Source organism: Megalobrama amblycephala, linkage group LG2 (genome assembly GCF_018812025.1).
Source record: "Megalobrama amblycephala isolate DHTTF-2021 linkage group LG2, ASM1881202v1, whole genome shotgun sequence".
In the NCBI taxonomy this organism is placed as follows: domain Eukaryota; kingdom Metazoa; phylum Chordata; class Actinopteri; order Cypriniformes; family Xenocyprididae; genus Megalobrama; species Megalobrama amblycephala.
Window position 1 is genome coordinate 44,178,003 of NC_063045.1, and position 18,131 is coordinate 44,196,133.

At 36.4% G+C, this 18,131-nt stretch overlaps 1 protein-coding gene across 2 annotated transcripts in view; it reads left to right on the plus strand.

The window, feature by feature from the left end:
• Positions 1–18,131, plus strand: part of nlgn2b (neuroligin 2b) — a 106,860-nt gene that overhangs the window by 59,176 nt on the left and 29,553 nt on the right. For both annotated transcript variants that reach the window (XM_048178018.1, XM_048178026.1), the window contains exons 3-4: positions 170–223; positions 16,290–16,439. In XM_048178018.1, coding sequence (XP_048033975.1) covers positions 170–223; positions 16,290–16,439 — 204 coding nt within the window. The remainder of the gene's footprint in view (positions 1–169; positions 224–16,289; positions 16,440–18,131) is intronic.

Consider the following 18,131-nt stretch of genomic DNA (forward strand, 5'->3'; position numbering starts at 1 on the left):
TGGCTGCTGTTTTTGATTCTTCTTTTAAATTGGGACACATGATCTCTTGCTAGTTTGTCATTTTTCTTGTTTTGCTGTTTTGGAATTTTTTGCTCTTTTTGTTTAAGCGCAGTAAAATCTTTTTGAATTTTGTCTTTTCTCTTTCCCCCCCTTTTTGTCTTAACCCCAGGTCCGCTCACAAAAAAACATGATGAGTCTTCGATGAACAGACCGAGGGACGAAGGTATTTTTCTTGCATGTTTTTCCCTTTTTGTCTTGTTTTTAAGACTCTTTTTGGGGGGGGCGGTTGTAATATGTGCCATTATTTCTTTTGATTATTTTGTCTTGTATGTTTTTGTATTTTGCTTTTAGCTCAAAAAGTCACAGACACACACATACATATGCTCAAGCATATATGCACTAATTCATACACTGCTGATGTGGTTATTTGTGCTGCATATATTTTTAATCTCTTCTTGAAACAAATGATTCTTACATCATGTTATTATAACAGGCTTTTATTTCAGGAATAATGTCCTGTCAACGGTTATTAAGATTGCATTATACATTTTGTGTCCTTTTTGATGAATGGCAAAGGATTAGCCAGAAATCAATAAACTACAAATCCCATCAGCCCCCTGTGATTTAGTGCAATTTCATTGGCTGACATGCATCCAGCTGAGAATGCAGTAGAGTAGCTAATGCAGTAAGTCTGTAAAAGACAACAGGCTGGATTTATTGCTTTCAGTAGCAGAGTGAAATTGATTCTAGATCCTGAATGTTCTAATAGTTTTTAAACTTACTTAATAATAAGCTTATATCTTAATATGCCCAAGATGATATAAATAAAAATGTCAAATAATTGCACTAATTTTATTGCTTAATTTTTGATAATAAGAAGGAAGTTGCAGACAAGCTCTTGTTGTGTATATGTGTGTTTACAGCATATACTGTGTGTCTGAACACATTTGTGTTTGTGTATGTGGGTGTCCTTGCAAATGTGTGTGTGCATGTCGATCATTCCATGTAACACTCTGTCACAAATTCCACAAAATGTGTGTTTCTATTGGGTTTAAAAATATATATATAAAAAATAAAGCTGGCAGCTGTGGTTGCCAAAAATTCACTTTAAAAATACAGTGACAAAATTTGGTGCCTGTATATTTTGCAGTTTATGACAGGCTCTATATCTTTTACCTATAGAAAGTACTTAAATCTGCTTTATATTTTAAAATAAAAGTAGAAGGTCACATGATGGCAATGAAAACTGGCTTTAATATGAAACATAAACATGTAGACATTATACATTATTAAAACAACTAAATACAGTAGAATATGTACATGCAAGGCCGGTGCAGGTAGTGCAGCCGCACTGGGGCCCGTGCAGCAGGGGGGCCGCACACATCGCAAGTGGGCCCCTGGGGAAGAAGTGACTCCACAGGATACTTGCGTTACTCACATTTCAAATGAAATGCGCTGGTATGAGATTCCAAATCACAAGTCATTCACACTTTACAGCTTACTGTTGACCATTTCGTAAATATAGCCCTAAATGTGCACATCAGCCTTTGCCTCGGTGTCAGCAGTTTTATTGAAAAAAGTCAGTAGCAAGCAAAAGTATTTAAAAAATATCATACATATTGACAATTAAAAATATTCCACAGAATGAATAGTCTTGTTTTATTTAAGGGAGGAAAGGGGGGGGTTTGGCAAAATTCCAAATGTGATCATCAGTGATTGTACTGTATATCAAGAACATGGAAACATTTGTGAGCATCAGTAACCAAACAGATCTCGCCCCCCATTGACTACCATAGTATTTTTTTTTTTCCTACTATGGAAGTAAATGGGGGGCGAAACCTGTTTGGTTTAGGGCTGCACAACGATTAATCGCGATTAATCGTTTGCAAAATAAAAGTCTGTGTTTACGTAATAAATGGGTGTGTTCTGTGTATAATAATTCTGTATATATAAATACACACACATATATATATATGCATGTATAAATAAATATATATATTTAAATATATTTTATATTATATGTAAATATAAATATTTTATATATAAATATAACATTTTTCGTGTGTGTATTTATATATACATAATTATTATACACAGAACACACACATTTATTATGTAAACACAGACTTTTATTTTGCAAACGATTAATCGTTGTGCAGCCCTAGTTTGGTTACTGACATTCATCCAAATATCTTTCTTTGTGTTCAGCAGAACAAAGAAATTCATACAGGTTTGGAACTACTTGAGGGTGATAAAATGATAACAGAATTTTCATTTTTGGGTGAATTATCCCTTTAAGCTTGGTTTATACTCGCTGCTCATCTGTGTGAAGACTGCGCAGTGTGCACGAGCGCCAAGAAAACTGATAACAGCGGCAACAAGCACTCACCATGAATTCAAAAACAACACATACCAGCGATATATCGCACTTATTTAACACAAATGAACAAATTGCTAATCAAATGGAGATTTCTCTTGCCTCTCAGAGAGGAATGATGTTGCCGCAACTCCTGGGGTAACTGGGCTAAAAATACCAAAAAAGTCACCACAGTGCTGAAACGCTCCATGCTTCTGGTAACCTTGCCCTCTGTGCTTTGCAAATACAATAGGTAACACATGCCGACTATAAAATCCAACGTGATTAATTTGGTTTTGGCTGCTGTGGCCGGGCGCACACAGCACAGCCTCAGTAGCACATGTGTTGGGAAGAGACGCACGCAAAGAGAACTGTTCAATTTATTATAAGAAACAGATAAGATACTGATTTTAGTTGGTCTAAATTAAGTTGGTTATGCACACAAATTCACTTATATAGGGTTCCCTTCTGGACACGAGCGCAATGTGTGTGTTTGTATGTGCTTCGTAACTGTGCAGCCCAGAGGACCCATCGTAATAGCCTGCACTAGGGGCCCGTCATTACTAAGTTACGCTACTGTGTACATGTAAAGTCTAAAAAAAGTTATTTCTTTTTATTTAAGTGGGAAGAACACAAATATTTTATAATTCAGTTCTTTAATTGTTAAATCAAAGAATATATAAATAAATTCTAAAAATGTATTGTCTTCTTAAAGGGATAGTTCATCCAATAATCATTTACTCACTGTCATGATGTTCCAGACCTGTATATGACTTTCATTTTTCTGAGGAACAAAAAAGAGTCCAATTCAAAGACCCAGACTGTAAGTTGATTCACTGACAATCTTGATATCTGCCCAAGTTCTGACATACTTATTTTTTCACAAGAGAGTTCATAGAAGTAACATCCATTTCGTAAGCATATCATACATCTGTAACACTTTAGAATACTGATCCTTCATTAATGAATAACTATACAGGAACACATAAGTAATGCATTATTAACAATCTAGTAACTATTATTAACTAACAAGAAACTCTGATTAATGAATTAGTAAGTAATTGTTCTCAGTTGAACATGGTAGTTCATTATTAGCTAATCAGTAACTAGTAACCAGAGAACTACTAAGAAGTACTACACTGTAAAAAATGAATGTGATGTTAACGGTAAAATATTGTAAAAACGCTACAGGAAAAAATTGTAAATATATTAACAGTAAGTTCCCGTATTATATACAGGGAAAAACTGTAAAAGCTCTAACCAGACATTTATGCAATTTTAACAGTAAAATGCTGTTTTTTTTACAATTTTAATTTTACAATTTTATAAGTAAAAAAAGACCAAATCAGTGTATAATTCACAGTCAAAATCTGTAAACTGATGTTCCCACAGTTCCCTGTGCGACACTCCACATTTGAAAGTATTTTGTTTAAATAATCATGTTTCTTAATAGTTTTTGTTATGAGTTATGTACATTAGGGTTTTATGTTACATCTTCTGTTGTTTAATGAATGTTTATTGCATTATTTAAGTGTTGTGGGTTCCCATGGTGTTTTGCATTTGCATGACTCTTTGCACCTTCTTTATATTAGTATATACTTCAGCTCATGGAAAAGCTACTTGTGATGAACTCTGATTCTTCATGTGGCTTTCTCTCTTACCACCTGCATTATTATGGTGGTTGTCAGTATATGTTAAAGGTACAAAACAGATTTTAGTAGTAGTGTGCATTGTTGAATTTATTGGTTTACATTAAAGGTCCCGTTCTTCGTGATCCCATGTTTCAAACTTTAGTTAGTGTGTAATGTTGTTGTTAGAGTATAAATAAAATCTGTAAAATTTTAAAGCTCAAAGTTCAATGCCAAGCGAGATATTTTATTCAACAGAAGTCGCCTACATCGAACGGCCAGTTTGGACTACATCCCTCTACTTCCTTCTTTAATGACGTCACTAAAACAGTTTTTTGACTAACCTCCGCCCACAGGAATACACAAAAAAAGGGGGCGTGGTCTTGTTGCACTCCCACGGAGAAGAGCAAGAGTTGCGTTTGTAGAGTGTTTGTCGCCATGTCGTCGAAACGCTGTTATTTTCATCCCGCAGTCCAATCACCTTTGTTTGGCCTTCCCAGGAACGCTGTACTTAGAGATCAATGGTTACAATTTATGTTTAACTCGGTTCCCAAAAATTATAATCCACATGTAAAACTATGTTTACAATAACACTGAGCGCATGCATCTCCACGTTATGGTAAGAGGCCTGACCTTTCCGGGCAAGGTGCGCTCAGAGCCATAGAGCTGCTGTCGAATCACAACACAGGAACCGCTGGCACAATCAGAACTCGTTACGTATTTCTGAAGGAGGGACTTCATAGAACAAGGAAGTCATCAGCCCGTTTTTATGACAGTGGAAACAGCGGTATACAGATAAGTAAATTATGTGAAAAATACTGTGTTTTTTTACACGCGAAACATGAACACATGTTATATTGCACACTATAAACAATCAAAGCTTCAAAAAAACCACGAAAAACGGGACCTTTAAAATTTAAATTACAGTTTGTTCTGTAAATGTGTTTACAGTTTTTCTGTATTTTTTACAAAATTATTCTGGCAACCACAGCTGCCAAAATTATTTTGTAAAAAACTACAGAATTTTTTTTTACAGTGTATACACAGGTTCATAATTAACATGAATGATGCATAATGTATAATTAATTCTTAAGAAAAGGTCATGGTAACCCACTAGTAATGACTGAAGTATTACCAAATCCTTCAGAAGGAATTACTAATTATTTGGATCAGTATTCTAAAGTGAGAAACATGATAACTCTCTAGTAACTACTGGAGACATTGTAAACTTTTGAGGTTTTTGTACATTTTTGTACAGTAATTCTTTCTGATTTATTTGGTAACACTTAAGTAATTACTAATGGGTTACCACGATCTTCACTTTAGAATACTGATCCAAATAATTAGTAATTCCTTTAGAAGGATGTAGTAACACTTGAGTAATTACTAGTGGGTTACCATGATCTTCACTTTAGAATACTGATCCAAATAAGAAGTAGTTTCTTTCGAATTATGTAGTAACACTTGAGTCATCACTATCCAATACTTTACAAAAACCTCAAAAGTTTACAATGACTCCAGTAGTTACTAGAGAGTTATAATGTTTCTCACTTCAGAATACTGATCCAAATAATTAGTAATTCCTTCTGAAGGATTTGATAATACTTGAGTCATTACTAGTGAGTTACCATGATCTTCACTTTAGATTTAATTATACATTATGCATTATTCACATTAATTATGAACCTGTATATAGTAGTTCTCTGGGAGGTATGAAAAAAATAGTAGTTACTGATTAGTTAATAGTGAACTACCACCTTCAACTGAGCACTATTACTTACTAATTCATTAATCAGAGTTACTTGTTAGTTAATAGTAACTTAGTTACTAGAGTGTTAATAATGCATTACTCATTTGTTCCTGTGTAGTTATTCATTAATGAAGGATCAGTATTCTAAAGTGTTACCCATAAGTCTTTTGACTCTTAGGGCCCTATTTTAACGATCTAAACACAAAGTGTAAAGCGCACGGCGCAGGTGCACTCAGAGCGTGTCCAAATCCACTTTTGCTATTTTAACGACGGAAAAACGCTCCTTGCGCCGGGGCCCATTTTGAAATGGGTTGTCCCTATTCTCTTAATGAGTAATAGGCGTAACGTTCAATAAACCAATCAGAGTGTCATCTCCCATTCCCTTTAAGAGCGAGATGCGCTCGCGCCATGGCGGATTGCTATTTACATGGCGGAATTTGTTGGTGGAAAAGCTGAACGCTTTTCAAGCGAAGAAACCGATCTGCTCATGCGCGAAGTTAAAGTCAGTTAATATATATGTGTGTGTATTGGCACGATTGTTCAATTAATTAGCCAATTTCGTTCATCATTATAAGTAGTAATAGGCTGAATTGAAAATAGGTAGCCTAATTCTAATACACGCAATGACTATTCATCATTACATTTTTATATTTATGTAGCCTACACAATAATATTCTTTTACACTGTAATCCTTTTGTTTTTAATATTTGGGATGTTTGTGTGATGCGCATCCCTGTGTGTAATAAGCAAAGTCAACGAGCAGTGTGGACGCGCCCAGAGGCGCAGTTTCTACCAACGCGCTCTAACAAAAACATATTGCGCCACTGACTTTAGACTTTAGAACAGGTTTGAGTTGGTCTATGGCGCAGTCTATTTTCAGCTCCTTAAAATAGCAATGCGCCGGCAATGCGCCTGAACACACCTCTTATGGGCGCACTAACTAGCGCAAATGCATTTACTAATTTAAGGACGTGGCGTTGAACGGGAAAACGTGAACGGTGCCGGACGCAAACTAGCAAACACACTTGCGCTGCGCCGGGTGTATTATAGGGCCCATAGTTTCCAATTAATCAGTTGATTCAGAAACCTTTCTGAATAAATTGTTCACATGTTCAGTTCCTTCTTTTGTGTTCCACTGAAGAAAGAAAGTCAAACTTGAACAACATAAGGGTAATTAAAAACTATTTTCATTTTGGGGGAAAAAAAAAAAATAATAATAATAATATATATATATATATATATATATATATATATATATATATATATATATATATATATATATATATATATATATAGTATAATATATTTGACTAATCACACACTTATTGTGAAATTAAGCATACACCATTTATCTTGTTTAACACAATCATTTTGTCATCATTTGCTATATCCAGCAAAGTAAACCATTACATTGAAGGGGGATTCTCACAAAACTGTATTTTCTGCAAGCTTTTTTCAAGGTAAATTCAGGTGTCTTTCCAAAAAAGGACATTTGGAGATTCCATAAGACACCAAATAACCAAATGATATAAGGAGTCCATGTAATTAATATATTCATGCACATCAAAGCACCCATTAATAAATAAATTACAGTTTGTTTTTTTGTTTCCCCCCCCCCCAGAATTCAAAGTGTGTAGTATGTGTACAGTGCAACAGCAAAGAGCTTGTTTACATTTTAGACAAGTCAAGTTGTGATACCGAAAAGGACCACATGGAGATGCCAAAAAAAAACAAAAACCCTAAATCAACTGCCTTGACCTGACTGCATATAGCTTCAGATCCATTCAGAATTACTAAACACAGCAACATTCACATGACAAATTAAGACATTATCCTGAATGTCTGTGGAAACAATGTGAATGTACTGAAATGTGTCTATGCATAAATCCAATGTGTGATCCATGCTTCGAGAGCACACATACAGTACATGGTTTGTTTACACATCAATATAACGGACAATATAACGCTTGCTTACTGTGCTATTCCTGTACATCACCGCAGTCGTCTTTACCTTGATTGCAATCCTCATCCATCAAAACTTTACTAGAGAGACACTGCTTTGCTCATAGTTTGTGTATCATCTGGCCATACAGCGGTGGATGTTTTGATGTTTGTTCTAAAGCGAATCACACACTGGACAGAATAATTCACTAAAAATGCTACATGAGTCTCTATTCTTTCTTCCATCTCTGATGTAATCAGTTTTCTTTACATTAGTGCTGTTTTGAACTGATTGTTTGAATAAATTTGCTTACTGGATCATTGGACTGAAACCTTTCCCTGAGTTATTGGCTTAAAATCTGATTGCAAACAGAGAAGCTAAATAGCGTCTCCAGGGTTAGAGGTGCTTGCACCATTGTAGATGCTTAGTGTGATCAACTCCTGAGATCATCTGTGTAACGTAAATTATGTTAATGACACAATTTCACATGCTTCAGTAATTTATTTGCTTTATTTTAATTAAATTATTTTAACACATTAAGGATTTTGAATTAATCGTCAATCGCATTCATTAACATGTTGACGTTGACAGCTCTAATACATACATATATATATATATATATATATATATATATATATATATATATATATATATATATATATATATATATATACATATCACATATGTATATATATATATATATATATATATACAGTATCACATATGTGATTACCCTCACATATGTGAGTACCCTCACATTTCAGCAACCATTTTATTAAATGTTCTCAAGGGAAGATATTATAGAAATGAAAATTGGATATACTTTAGAGTAGACAGTGTGCAGCTTGTATAGCAGTACAGATTTACTGTCCTCTGAGAATAACTCAACATACAGGTATTATTGTCTAAATAACTGGCAACAAAAGTGAGTATACCCTAAGTGAACATGTCAAAACTGTGTCCGAAGTGTCAATATTTTGTGTGAGCACCATCGTTATTTAGCACTGCCTTAATCCTCCTGGGCATGGAATTCACCAGAGCTTCACAGGTTGTTGCTGGGATCCTCTTCCACTTCTCCATAATGACATCACGGAGCTGCTGGATGTTAGACACATGGCGCTTCTCCACCTTCCGTTTGAGGATGCCCCACAGGTGCTCAATAGGGTTCAGGTCTGGAGACATACTTGGCCACTCCATCACCTTCACCTTCAGCTTCCTCAACAAGGCAGTTGTCATCTTGGCGGTGTGTTTGAGGTCATTGTCATGCAGTTCAGTCCAGTTTCTGAAGGGAGGGCATCATGTTCTGCTTCAGAATGTCACAGTACATTTTGTAATCCAGACCATGATGCTACCACCACCATGCTTGACTGTAGGCAAGACACAGTTTTCTTGGTACTCCTCACCAGGGCATCGCCACACATGCTGGACACCAAACAAGTTTATCTTAGTCTCATCAGACCACAGGACATGGTTCCAGTAATTCATGCTCTTGGACAGGTTGTCTTCAGCAAACTGTTTGCGGGCTTTCTTGTGAGCCAGCTTCAGAAGAGGCTTCCTTCTGGGACGACGGCCATGCAAACCGATTTGTTGCAGTGTGCAGCGTATGGTCTGAGCACTGACAAGCTGACCTTCTGCTTCTGCAACCTCTAAAGCAATGCTGGCAGAACTCATGCATCTGTTTTTTGAAGCCAGCTTCTGCACCTGACGCACAGCACAAGGACTCAACTTTGATCAACCCTTGCGAGGCCTGGTCCGACTGGAACCCGTCTTGAAAAACTTCTGTATGACCCTGGCCACTGTACTGTAACTCAGTTTGATGGTGTTACCGATCTTCTTATAGCCTAGGCCATCTTTGTGGAGAGCACCAATTCTAACTCTCAAATCCTCAGAGAGTTCTTTGCCATGAGGTGCCATGTTGAACATCCAGTGGTCAGTATGAGAGAATTGTACTCAAAGCACCACATTTTAACTGTTCTAATACAAGATCCACACATTTGTATGGTCCTGTCAAGCAGACAAAAACATGAACATGATGAATAGGACATGTGGCTTTGCGTGGTTAAACAACATACAGCTGTTATCACCTAGGGTGTATACTTTTGTTGCCAGCTATTTTGACAATAATGTTGAGTTATTTTCAGAGGACAGTAAATCTATATTGCTATACAAGCAGCACATTGACGACTCTAAAATATATCCAAGTTTCATTTCTATAGTATTGTCCCTTGAGAAGATCTACTAAAATGGTTGCTAAAATGTGAGGGGTGTACTCACTTTTGTGAGATACTGTATATATATATAGATATATAGCTTTTCACCAGTAATTAGTACTTACTACTTTCCAAAAAAACGTAATTTAAACCATATTTTTGTAAAATTCTAGCTGTTGTTTCATCAAATAAAACAATTAACAGGGTTTTACAGTATTGTTTTTTCATGCTGTTTCCATTTAAAATGACTATCATTCTTTACAGCATACATGTCTCTGCATGTGCAGGGCTTGCACTCATTGCGTTGAGTTCTCGGATTCCGGGCGTCTCTAATTGCAGAGGTTTAAATAGAGACACTGCCAGCTAATCCAATTTTGCGTCTCTGAACACGGGAGAGAAGAGGAGAGGAAATGCACAGCAGAGATGGAGGAAAGGAGGAGAACGACAGAGAGGAGAGATGAAAAAGAGGAGGAGAGGGGGGACACTCAGATCCCCAATTTAAGAGCATGGAGGGGGAGAGATCGCTAAAAAAACTGTCATGATAAAGATGAGTATATGATGAAATAAGATTCGTGGAGCTTTGAAAGTGAGAGAGGATGTGTGGGCGGGAGACAGGAACAAGAAGGGAGGGATAGTCATGGTGCAAAAGGTAGCGCGCTTGCTCACGACACACGAGAGCCGTTGGCTCACGGGGACCCGGGTTCGAATCCGTTGTGTCCTGATCCCCTTCCCATTCCACCGTCTCTCTGCTTTAATTTTCCTGTAAATAATGTCAAGAAAAGCCCAGACAGAAAAGAACAAAAGATGGAGAGTGAAGTCCCATAACGAGAGCAGAGAGACAAAGATGAAGGCAAAGAGTTGAGGAGAGGGGGAGAGAAGAAGGAAAAGCAGGAGATCAGAGAGAAATGGAGGGGGAGGTGCGGCATAGGAGAGGAAGAGAGAGATGCAGGCTTGGAGGAGGAGAGACAGAATAGCGTTCTTGTATTTTGAGGATGTTTTGAAGCGAATAGGATACTAAGGCCTCTGTTGAAAGGATCTGAGTGTTGTGCTTGCTCTCTCTCTCTCTCTATTTCGGACTCTTTCCATCCCATATTGAGGCTAACGCATTGCATACGGTCTCTCTCTCTCTTCCTGTGTCTCCCCATTCTTCCGTCGCTCACACACACACACACACACACACACACACACACACACACACACAAAGATTATACTCATGGATTCGTAAGCAGGGTTGTCCCAGATAAGATGTTTGTGGATTCTATGTGCTTCTCTGTGATGCATCGCACACACACAAAAAAAAATCTCAATACTGCAGCAAAAAAAAAAAAAAAAAAAGACTTGGAGAAATCTGCTTTTACAGCATCTGATTCTACACTTATTATTGTTGACATTGAAGGGATCGTTCACCAAAAAAATGAATATTCAGTCATTATTTGCTCTCCCTCATGTAGTTCAAAACTTGTTTTTTTTTATTCCTTTGAACAAAAGCAGATGTTTAGCTGAATGTACAAGCTGCTCCATATAATAAAAATGGATGAGGATCAGAGCCTGTTAAAGCTTCAAATAGGCTTCATAAAAACAGTCCACATGACCCGTCTTCTATATTCCAGGTCTTCTGAAATCATATGATGAGACCCAAACCTAAATTTAAATTTGCTAAAAACTTGCCCTTAGCATCTTGCTTGACAAGTCTTGGTCACCATTCACTTTCAATGTATAGCAAATAATTGCTTGGACATTCTGCTAAATGATTCCTTTTATGCTCCTCAGAAGAAAAAAAGTCATTCAGGCTAGGAATTACATGAGTGTGAGTGAACTATTTAATATTTACATATATGCATCAACTGCCAACTGCGCCTCTGGTGACCAGAGTTTGGTTCCTGGCTCGAGGTCCTTTGCTGATCCTGTTCCCCTCTCTCCACCCTGTGCTTTCCTATCCATCCTCTTTAGCAGGGGTCTCCGAACTCGGTCCTGGAGGGCCACTGTCCTGCAGAGTTTAGCTCCAACCCCAATTAAACACACCTGAACCAGCTAGGTCTAATTAGGATTACTAGAAACTTCCAGGTGGATGTTTTGAGGCAAGTTGGAGCTAAACAGTGGCCCTTCAGGACAGAGTTTGGAGACCCATGCTCCATACTGTCCTATCCAATAAAGGCATAAAAAACCCACCAAAAACATAACTTTTTTCCTGATTAACATTGACTTATGTGTTTTCACCAATTAAAAATTGGTAATATCATACCCACCCAGTCAAAAATTGTTCAGAAAAAGCTCATAGGTTTCTTTTTCACAGCTCAGTAAACTTAGAGTTCTCAGTTATGCTTCAAATACATACCACCTTTGTTTCTCCTAAATATCCTTTCGGGAAATAAAAATGAGACAATAGTTGACATAAACCAATAAAATTAATGTGAATAGCATCTATATTATTTAGTCTTCAAATAATTTGATGAGAAAAGTTCATATTGAAATCAATTGTAACTTTTGCATCTTGGAAGATCTGAGTTTAGTTGGAGACATCTTTAAGATTTCTTCTGAAACTTCAGAGGAAATACACTACCGTTCAGAACTTGGAAGTCGGTAAGATTTTTAAAAATGTTTTGTGTTGTTTTTTTTCAACAAATCTGCATTTATTCGATCAAAAATACTGTAAAACTGTAACTCTTTTCTATTTGAATATATTTTAAAATGTAATGTATTACTGCGATGCAAAGCTGAATTTTCAGCATCGTTACTCCAGTATTCAGTGTCACATGATCCTTCAGAAATCAGTCTAATATGCTGATTTGGTTCTCAAGAAACATTTCTTATTATGATTTTTTTTTTTGGATGAATAGAATGTTTATTGATGAATAGAACAGCAGTTATTTGAAAAATTAGTCTTTTTTAATCAATTTAATGCATCTTTACTGATTAAGAATAATAATTTCTTTCAAAAATAAATAAATAAAACCTCTTTCCTTTGGGCATCCATGTCGCCTCATAGTGACACAAAAAGCAGTTCCATCCTGATAAAGATTTCCCATCAGCTGATTGGCTGTTCACAGCACACTGCCATAACAGCACACCTGATCCACACAGTCCTATCTGATTGGTCGAATCATTGGTGTCATTGCTTCAATGGCACCAATGAAACACACACGTTTACCAAGTAACTCTTGCACTGAGGGTGTGAAACAACACACATGAAAGCCAGAAAAAAAAAATCTAGCAGTCTAATATTAGTCTTGTGTGTATCTGTGCATCTAAAACAGATACTCTGGGATAATTGAACTTGTTTATATTGGAAAATCAGTGGTCTCGGTATTCAAGAGACCCCAGCAATGTGTTTATACAAGTTGCCCATACTTGTGCACGCACGAGTATGTGAGTATGTTCATGCATGATCGTACATAGGTGTGTGTGCTGAGCAAACAGATGTGCTCATTGTATTATATCTGTGTGTGTTTATAAAGAGGTGTGTTTGTCTACAAGCAAAGGTGTTTGTGCAAAGATTAAGAAGAAAAAGTGTGTGTGTGTTTGTGTATGAGTGTGCAGTCGCTGTAATGCGTTTGTAACCCGAGATTCAGGTGGTGATGCAGGCAGGCGTGCAAATACGTGCGTAGAATTTGTTTCCGTGGCAACAGGCATGAGTGAGTCAGTGCTGGTGAGCTTCTATTAGACAGAGAGAGAGAGAGATGAGGCAGTTTCCATAGCGACTCAGCATCACAGCTGCCCGTGTGTGTGTGATTTTGTGTGTCCGTGAAAGGACCTTGGTCTGTGTAACTTTTATTTTATTCTCTTTTGTGTGCCATTTCCTTTTCACATCTCGATCTCTTCCTGTCTCTCTCTCTTTCTCTCACTGCCACTCCAGCAGTCTTTCCCTCTCTCTCTCTTAATCTGTCTCACTCGCGCTTTTATGATTTCTCCCATCTCTCTCACCCACACTCTTTCTTTCTCTCAGACCCCCCTCCTTCTCTCTCGGGGTAAACAGATGTCGTGGTAGTTATTTATGTTTCTGCATGGTCTGGTTTTCATATGAATTATCTACAGCGCTTGCACACCGCAGAAGCACTGGCTAACTGGACATCTCTGACTGCCCTCACACACTCCATACGCGCACACACACACACACACACACACACACAAGCATCTCCGAGAACATATGTATATATGCATGAGCATGTGCAGCTCAAACACACTGCAAGAGAAAAGTGAAAGGTAAAAAAACTGTGCCAGTAAGCAGCACATATAGATGTGAATCTAAAAGAGACAGAATAAACCAATCTGGAGACTTGAGATGGGGGAATTTAGAAGGGTCGAAGGACAGAGAAGGTACCAACGAAGCACGTAAGGGAGCGCAAAAGGTACCAATGCAGCATCTAGAGGGGGATCCAAGATGTGAGATGCTGGAATTGTTGAGAGAGTCAAAGCTCTGTCAGAGCCAGTCTGACCTATCAGAGCTTTTTATTCCAAATTTACAGAGAAGAGAGAGAGAGAGAGAACGCACACAGACTGTACTAACTGATACAGGGGATACATCAGAATATCAGAGCAACAGAGTTTTGGAAGAGAAACAGACAGACTATGCCAGCAGAGTGCAGAAATGATTAGCCAATCCGAGGCAGACCATGCCAAAAGATCCCGGAGTGTGAGAATACGATTGAGGATATATGTTTGGAAGCGTGTAATATACTATTTCTGCAATATACAGTGTTTGCATTTGTATACTCGGATGACATACTAAAGTTGTCATTATATGCAGTATACAACAGAACATATTGCACTGTTTACTGTGCTGCACTGTACTCAACTTGACCTTCTATTTTAAGAGTGACAAGTGAACTGGAAGCAATATCAACTACTATTTTTACCATCTCCTTCTTGACTCATTATTTCATCTGACCGTCAAACGGGAACACACCACTAATTCCACTAATACTGCTCTATGATTGCAGTATACAGTATACATCTAGTATTCAATTCCTAACTGACTAAAGAAAGCAACTGCACACTAAATAAAGCCTAAAATGCACCTTATTCATTTGCCAAATACAGATAATCAATAATTTCTGCTTAATGTTTTAAAACACTATAAAACATTTTTCCAACATTTTTTAAATGAATGTATTAATATATAGTTCTATATCTGTGATGCTATATACACTACCATTCAGAATGGATTCAATTGATGAAAAGTGACAGTAAAGATGTTTATCATGTTAGAAAAGATTTTTATTTCAAATAAATGTGGTTCTTTTGAAATTTCTATTAAAGTGTTAGTTCACCCAAAAATGAAAATTCTGTCATTTATTACTCACCCTCATGCCGTTCCACACCCGTAAGTCCTTCGTTAATCTTCGGAACACAAATTAAGATATTTTAGTTGAAATCCGATGGCTCCGTGAGGCCTTCATAGGGAGCAATGACATTTTGGTACTAAAAAACATATTTAAATCAGTTCATTTGAGTACAGTGGCTCAATATTAATAGTATAAAACACTATTAATATTTCAAAACACTGCTTCATGAAGCTTCGGAGCACAATGAATCAGTGTATCGAATCTGCTGTTCGGAGCGATCCGAAAAGTTCGGAGTTTGAGACGCGATCCGAATCGTGATTCGATACACTGATTCATAACGCTCCGATGCTTCATGAAGCAGTGTTTTGAAATCGGCCATCACTTTATAAGTCGTTATTTTGGTTTTTTTGGTGCACCAAAAATATTCTCGGCGCTTTATAATATTAATATTGAACCACTGTACTCACATGAACTGATTTAAATATGTTTTTAGTACCTTTATGGATCTTGAGAGAGGGACTGTCATTGCTCCCTATAGAGGCCTCACTGAGCCATCGGATTTCAACTAAAATATCTTAATTTGTGTTTCGAAGATGAACGAAGGTCTTACGGGTGTGGAACGGCATGAGGGTGAGTAATAAATGACAGAATTTTCAGTTTTTGGTGAACTAACCCTTTAATCAAAGAATCCTGAAAAAAATCATGCTTTCCACAGAAATATTAAGGAACTATTTTCAGCATTGATAATGAGAGGAATTGTTTCCTGAGCACCAAATCAGCATATTAGAATGATTTCTGAAGGATTGTGACATCATAAATGACACAAAAAACTGTATATTACAATATAAAAGTTATTTTAAACTTTAATAATATTTCACATTTTTACTGTTTTAATGTATTTTTGATTAAATAAATTAACCTTGGTGATGTCTTTCTAAAACTTAAAAACATCGTACCCCAAGCTTTTGAATGGTAGTGTATAAGAACTACATTAATTTAATTGTCAATTTAATGTGCATGGTTAAAAAATAACAAATATGTTTATCACAGTTTGCTCACTAAGCAAATCATTACTGTTTATTTCTCAATGAAGCTGCAGCATTTGTTTATGCTTTACACAGATATTAGGGATCGTCGGAAGAAGCCTGTGATGTTGTTTATCCATGGTGGTTCATACATGGAGGGGACAGGAAACATGTTTGATGCAAGCGTTCTTGCTGCCTATGGAAACGTGATTGTTGTCACTATGAACTACAGATTGGGCGTTCTGGGTAAGTACAATATTTTTTTGTTTTGTTTTATTATTTGTATTATTGCTGTTGTTGTTGTCATATGATAGTTATTAATTTATTTTTTTATGTAATTTAAAGGATAGTTCACCCAAAAAAATTAAATTCAGTCATCATTTACTGTTCCAAACTTGTATGATGGTCTTTCTTCTTTGGCACATTTTCGAGAATGGGCTGGCTGTTCTTCTTAAATGGCAAAAGGGACTGTCAAGCTCTAAAAATTAAATAAAAAGGCCCATAAAAATGTCAGTGTTTTTCTGAAAATCTCCATCATAACTGTCAAATCTCATTGAAATATTTTAAACATGGCACGTCAAGTCATGTTGCACCAGATTTAACATCAGTAAAGTCAAATGTCATTGGTTCTCATGCCAAAGCCTCTACAACATGTCTTGACATGCCAGTTTTGAATGCAAGTAAGTGCAAATAAGATTTGAGCACTATTGTGTTGCTTCAGAAGGCTTGTGGATGAATGATTCCTTTTAAATTTCCAGTGTAAACTGGGGTGTGAATCTCTAGGCACCTCACGATTCGATTCGATCATGATTCAGAGGGCTGTGATGCAATGATAAAATGATTATCGATGCATCTTTTTGTCTATAAAGATTCTTTTTTTCACACTGTGTGACTACTTGATACTTTTAAAGCAAAGTATTTGTAATGATCCATAATGAATCACTTCTAATATATATTTTTTAAGTGATTTGGCAAGTCAACTGAAGGTTACATTTGCCAGCATATCTCCCAGCATTGCAAAGAACCAACAGGAAAAGAAATTTTTGCCTGTAGCAGCATACTTGTAGTAAATTAATACAGACTTCAGCATATTCTGAATCACTAACATAAAATAATAGACTTCTAACAGACATTTTTCTGTTATGTGCAATAAGAAATATAACAATATTATATAATATTAATAATATAGCAATAACACAACTCCCCTTTTGGTTTCCGTCAACATTACATTATGAATTAACATTTAGAAAATCGATTTTTGACATTTGTGAATCGATTCAGAATCTTCTGCAATGCATCTAAGAATCAAATTTTTCCCCCAACCCTAGTGAAACCGTTTGTGCAGTTTATTTTTTAACATTTGTAATATTTAACTTGAATATAAACTTAATGTTTAAGTTCATATAATATTTAACTTCACATATTTGAATTTTTAAGTTCATTAAAACAAGTACAACACAAAACTCCATATGAACATGGCATTTTTTTTCTAAGAACCTAAGAATGTTGAAAAGGTTGTAGTGTAAAGAAAGGGGGAGATGTAGTGGCTGTTCGACTGTTTAGAGCTCAGTTACTGAATTTTAAATCTATTTTGTGAATGATATGGAACCATCAGAGAAGAATATTGATTTATTCTCTTCATTTTGAGTTATCAGAGTATTTTTGAGTCATTAGCATCTAGATGTGATGTTCTGCTCTACTTCAACTTTAACACATCAAGTGACCTCATTTGGAATAGAAGAATTACAGTAATTTAATCAGGAAGGGAAACGGCCGAAACTCTAGAAGTGGAGTACTGCTCTTTGTCAATTTAAAGATACTGAAAAGTGTTTTTTAGGATATGAGAATTACAATAACCCAATCGGGGAGATGTAGAAGCCTATATTCCACTTTCAGTGGCACTAAACTGTAAAAAAAAAAAAAAGACCCAATTATGTC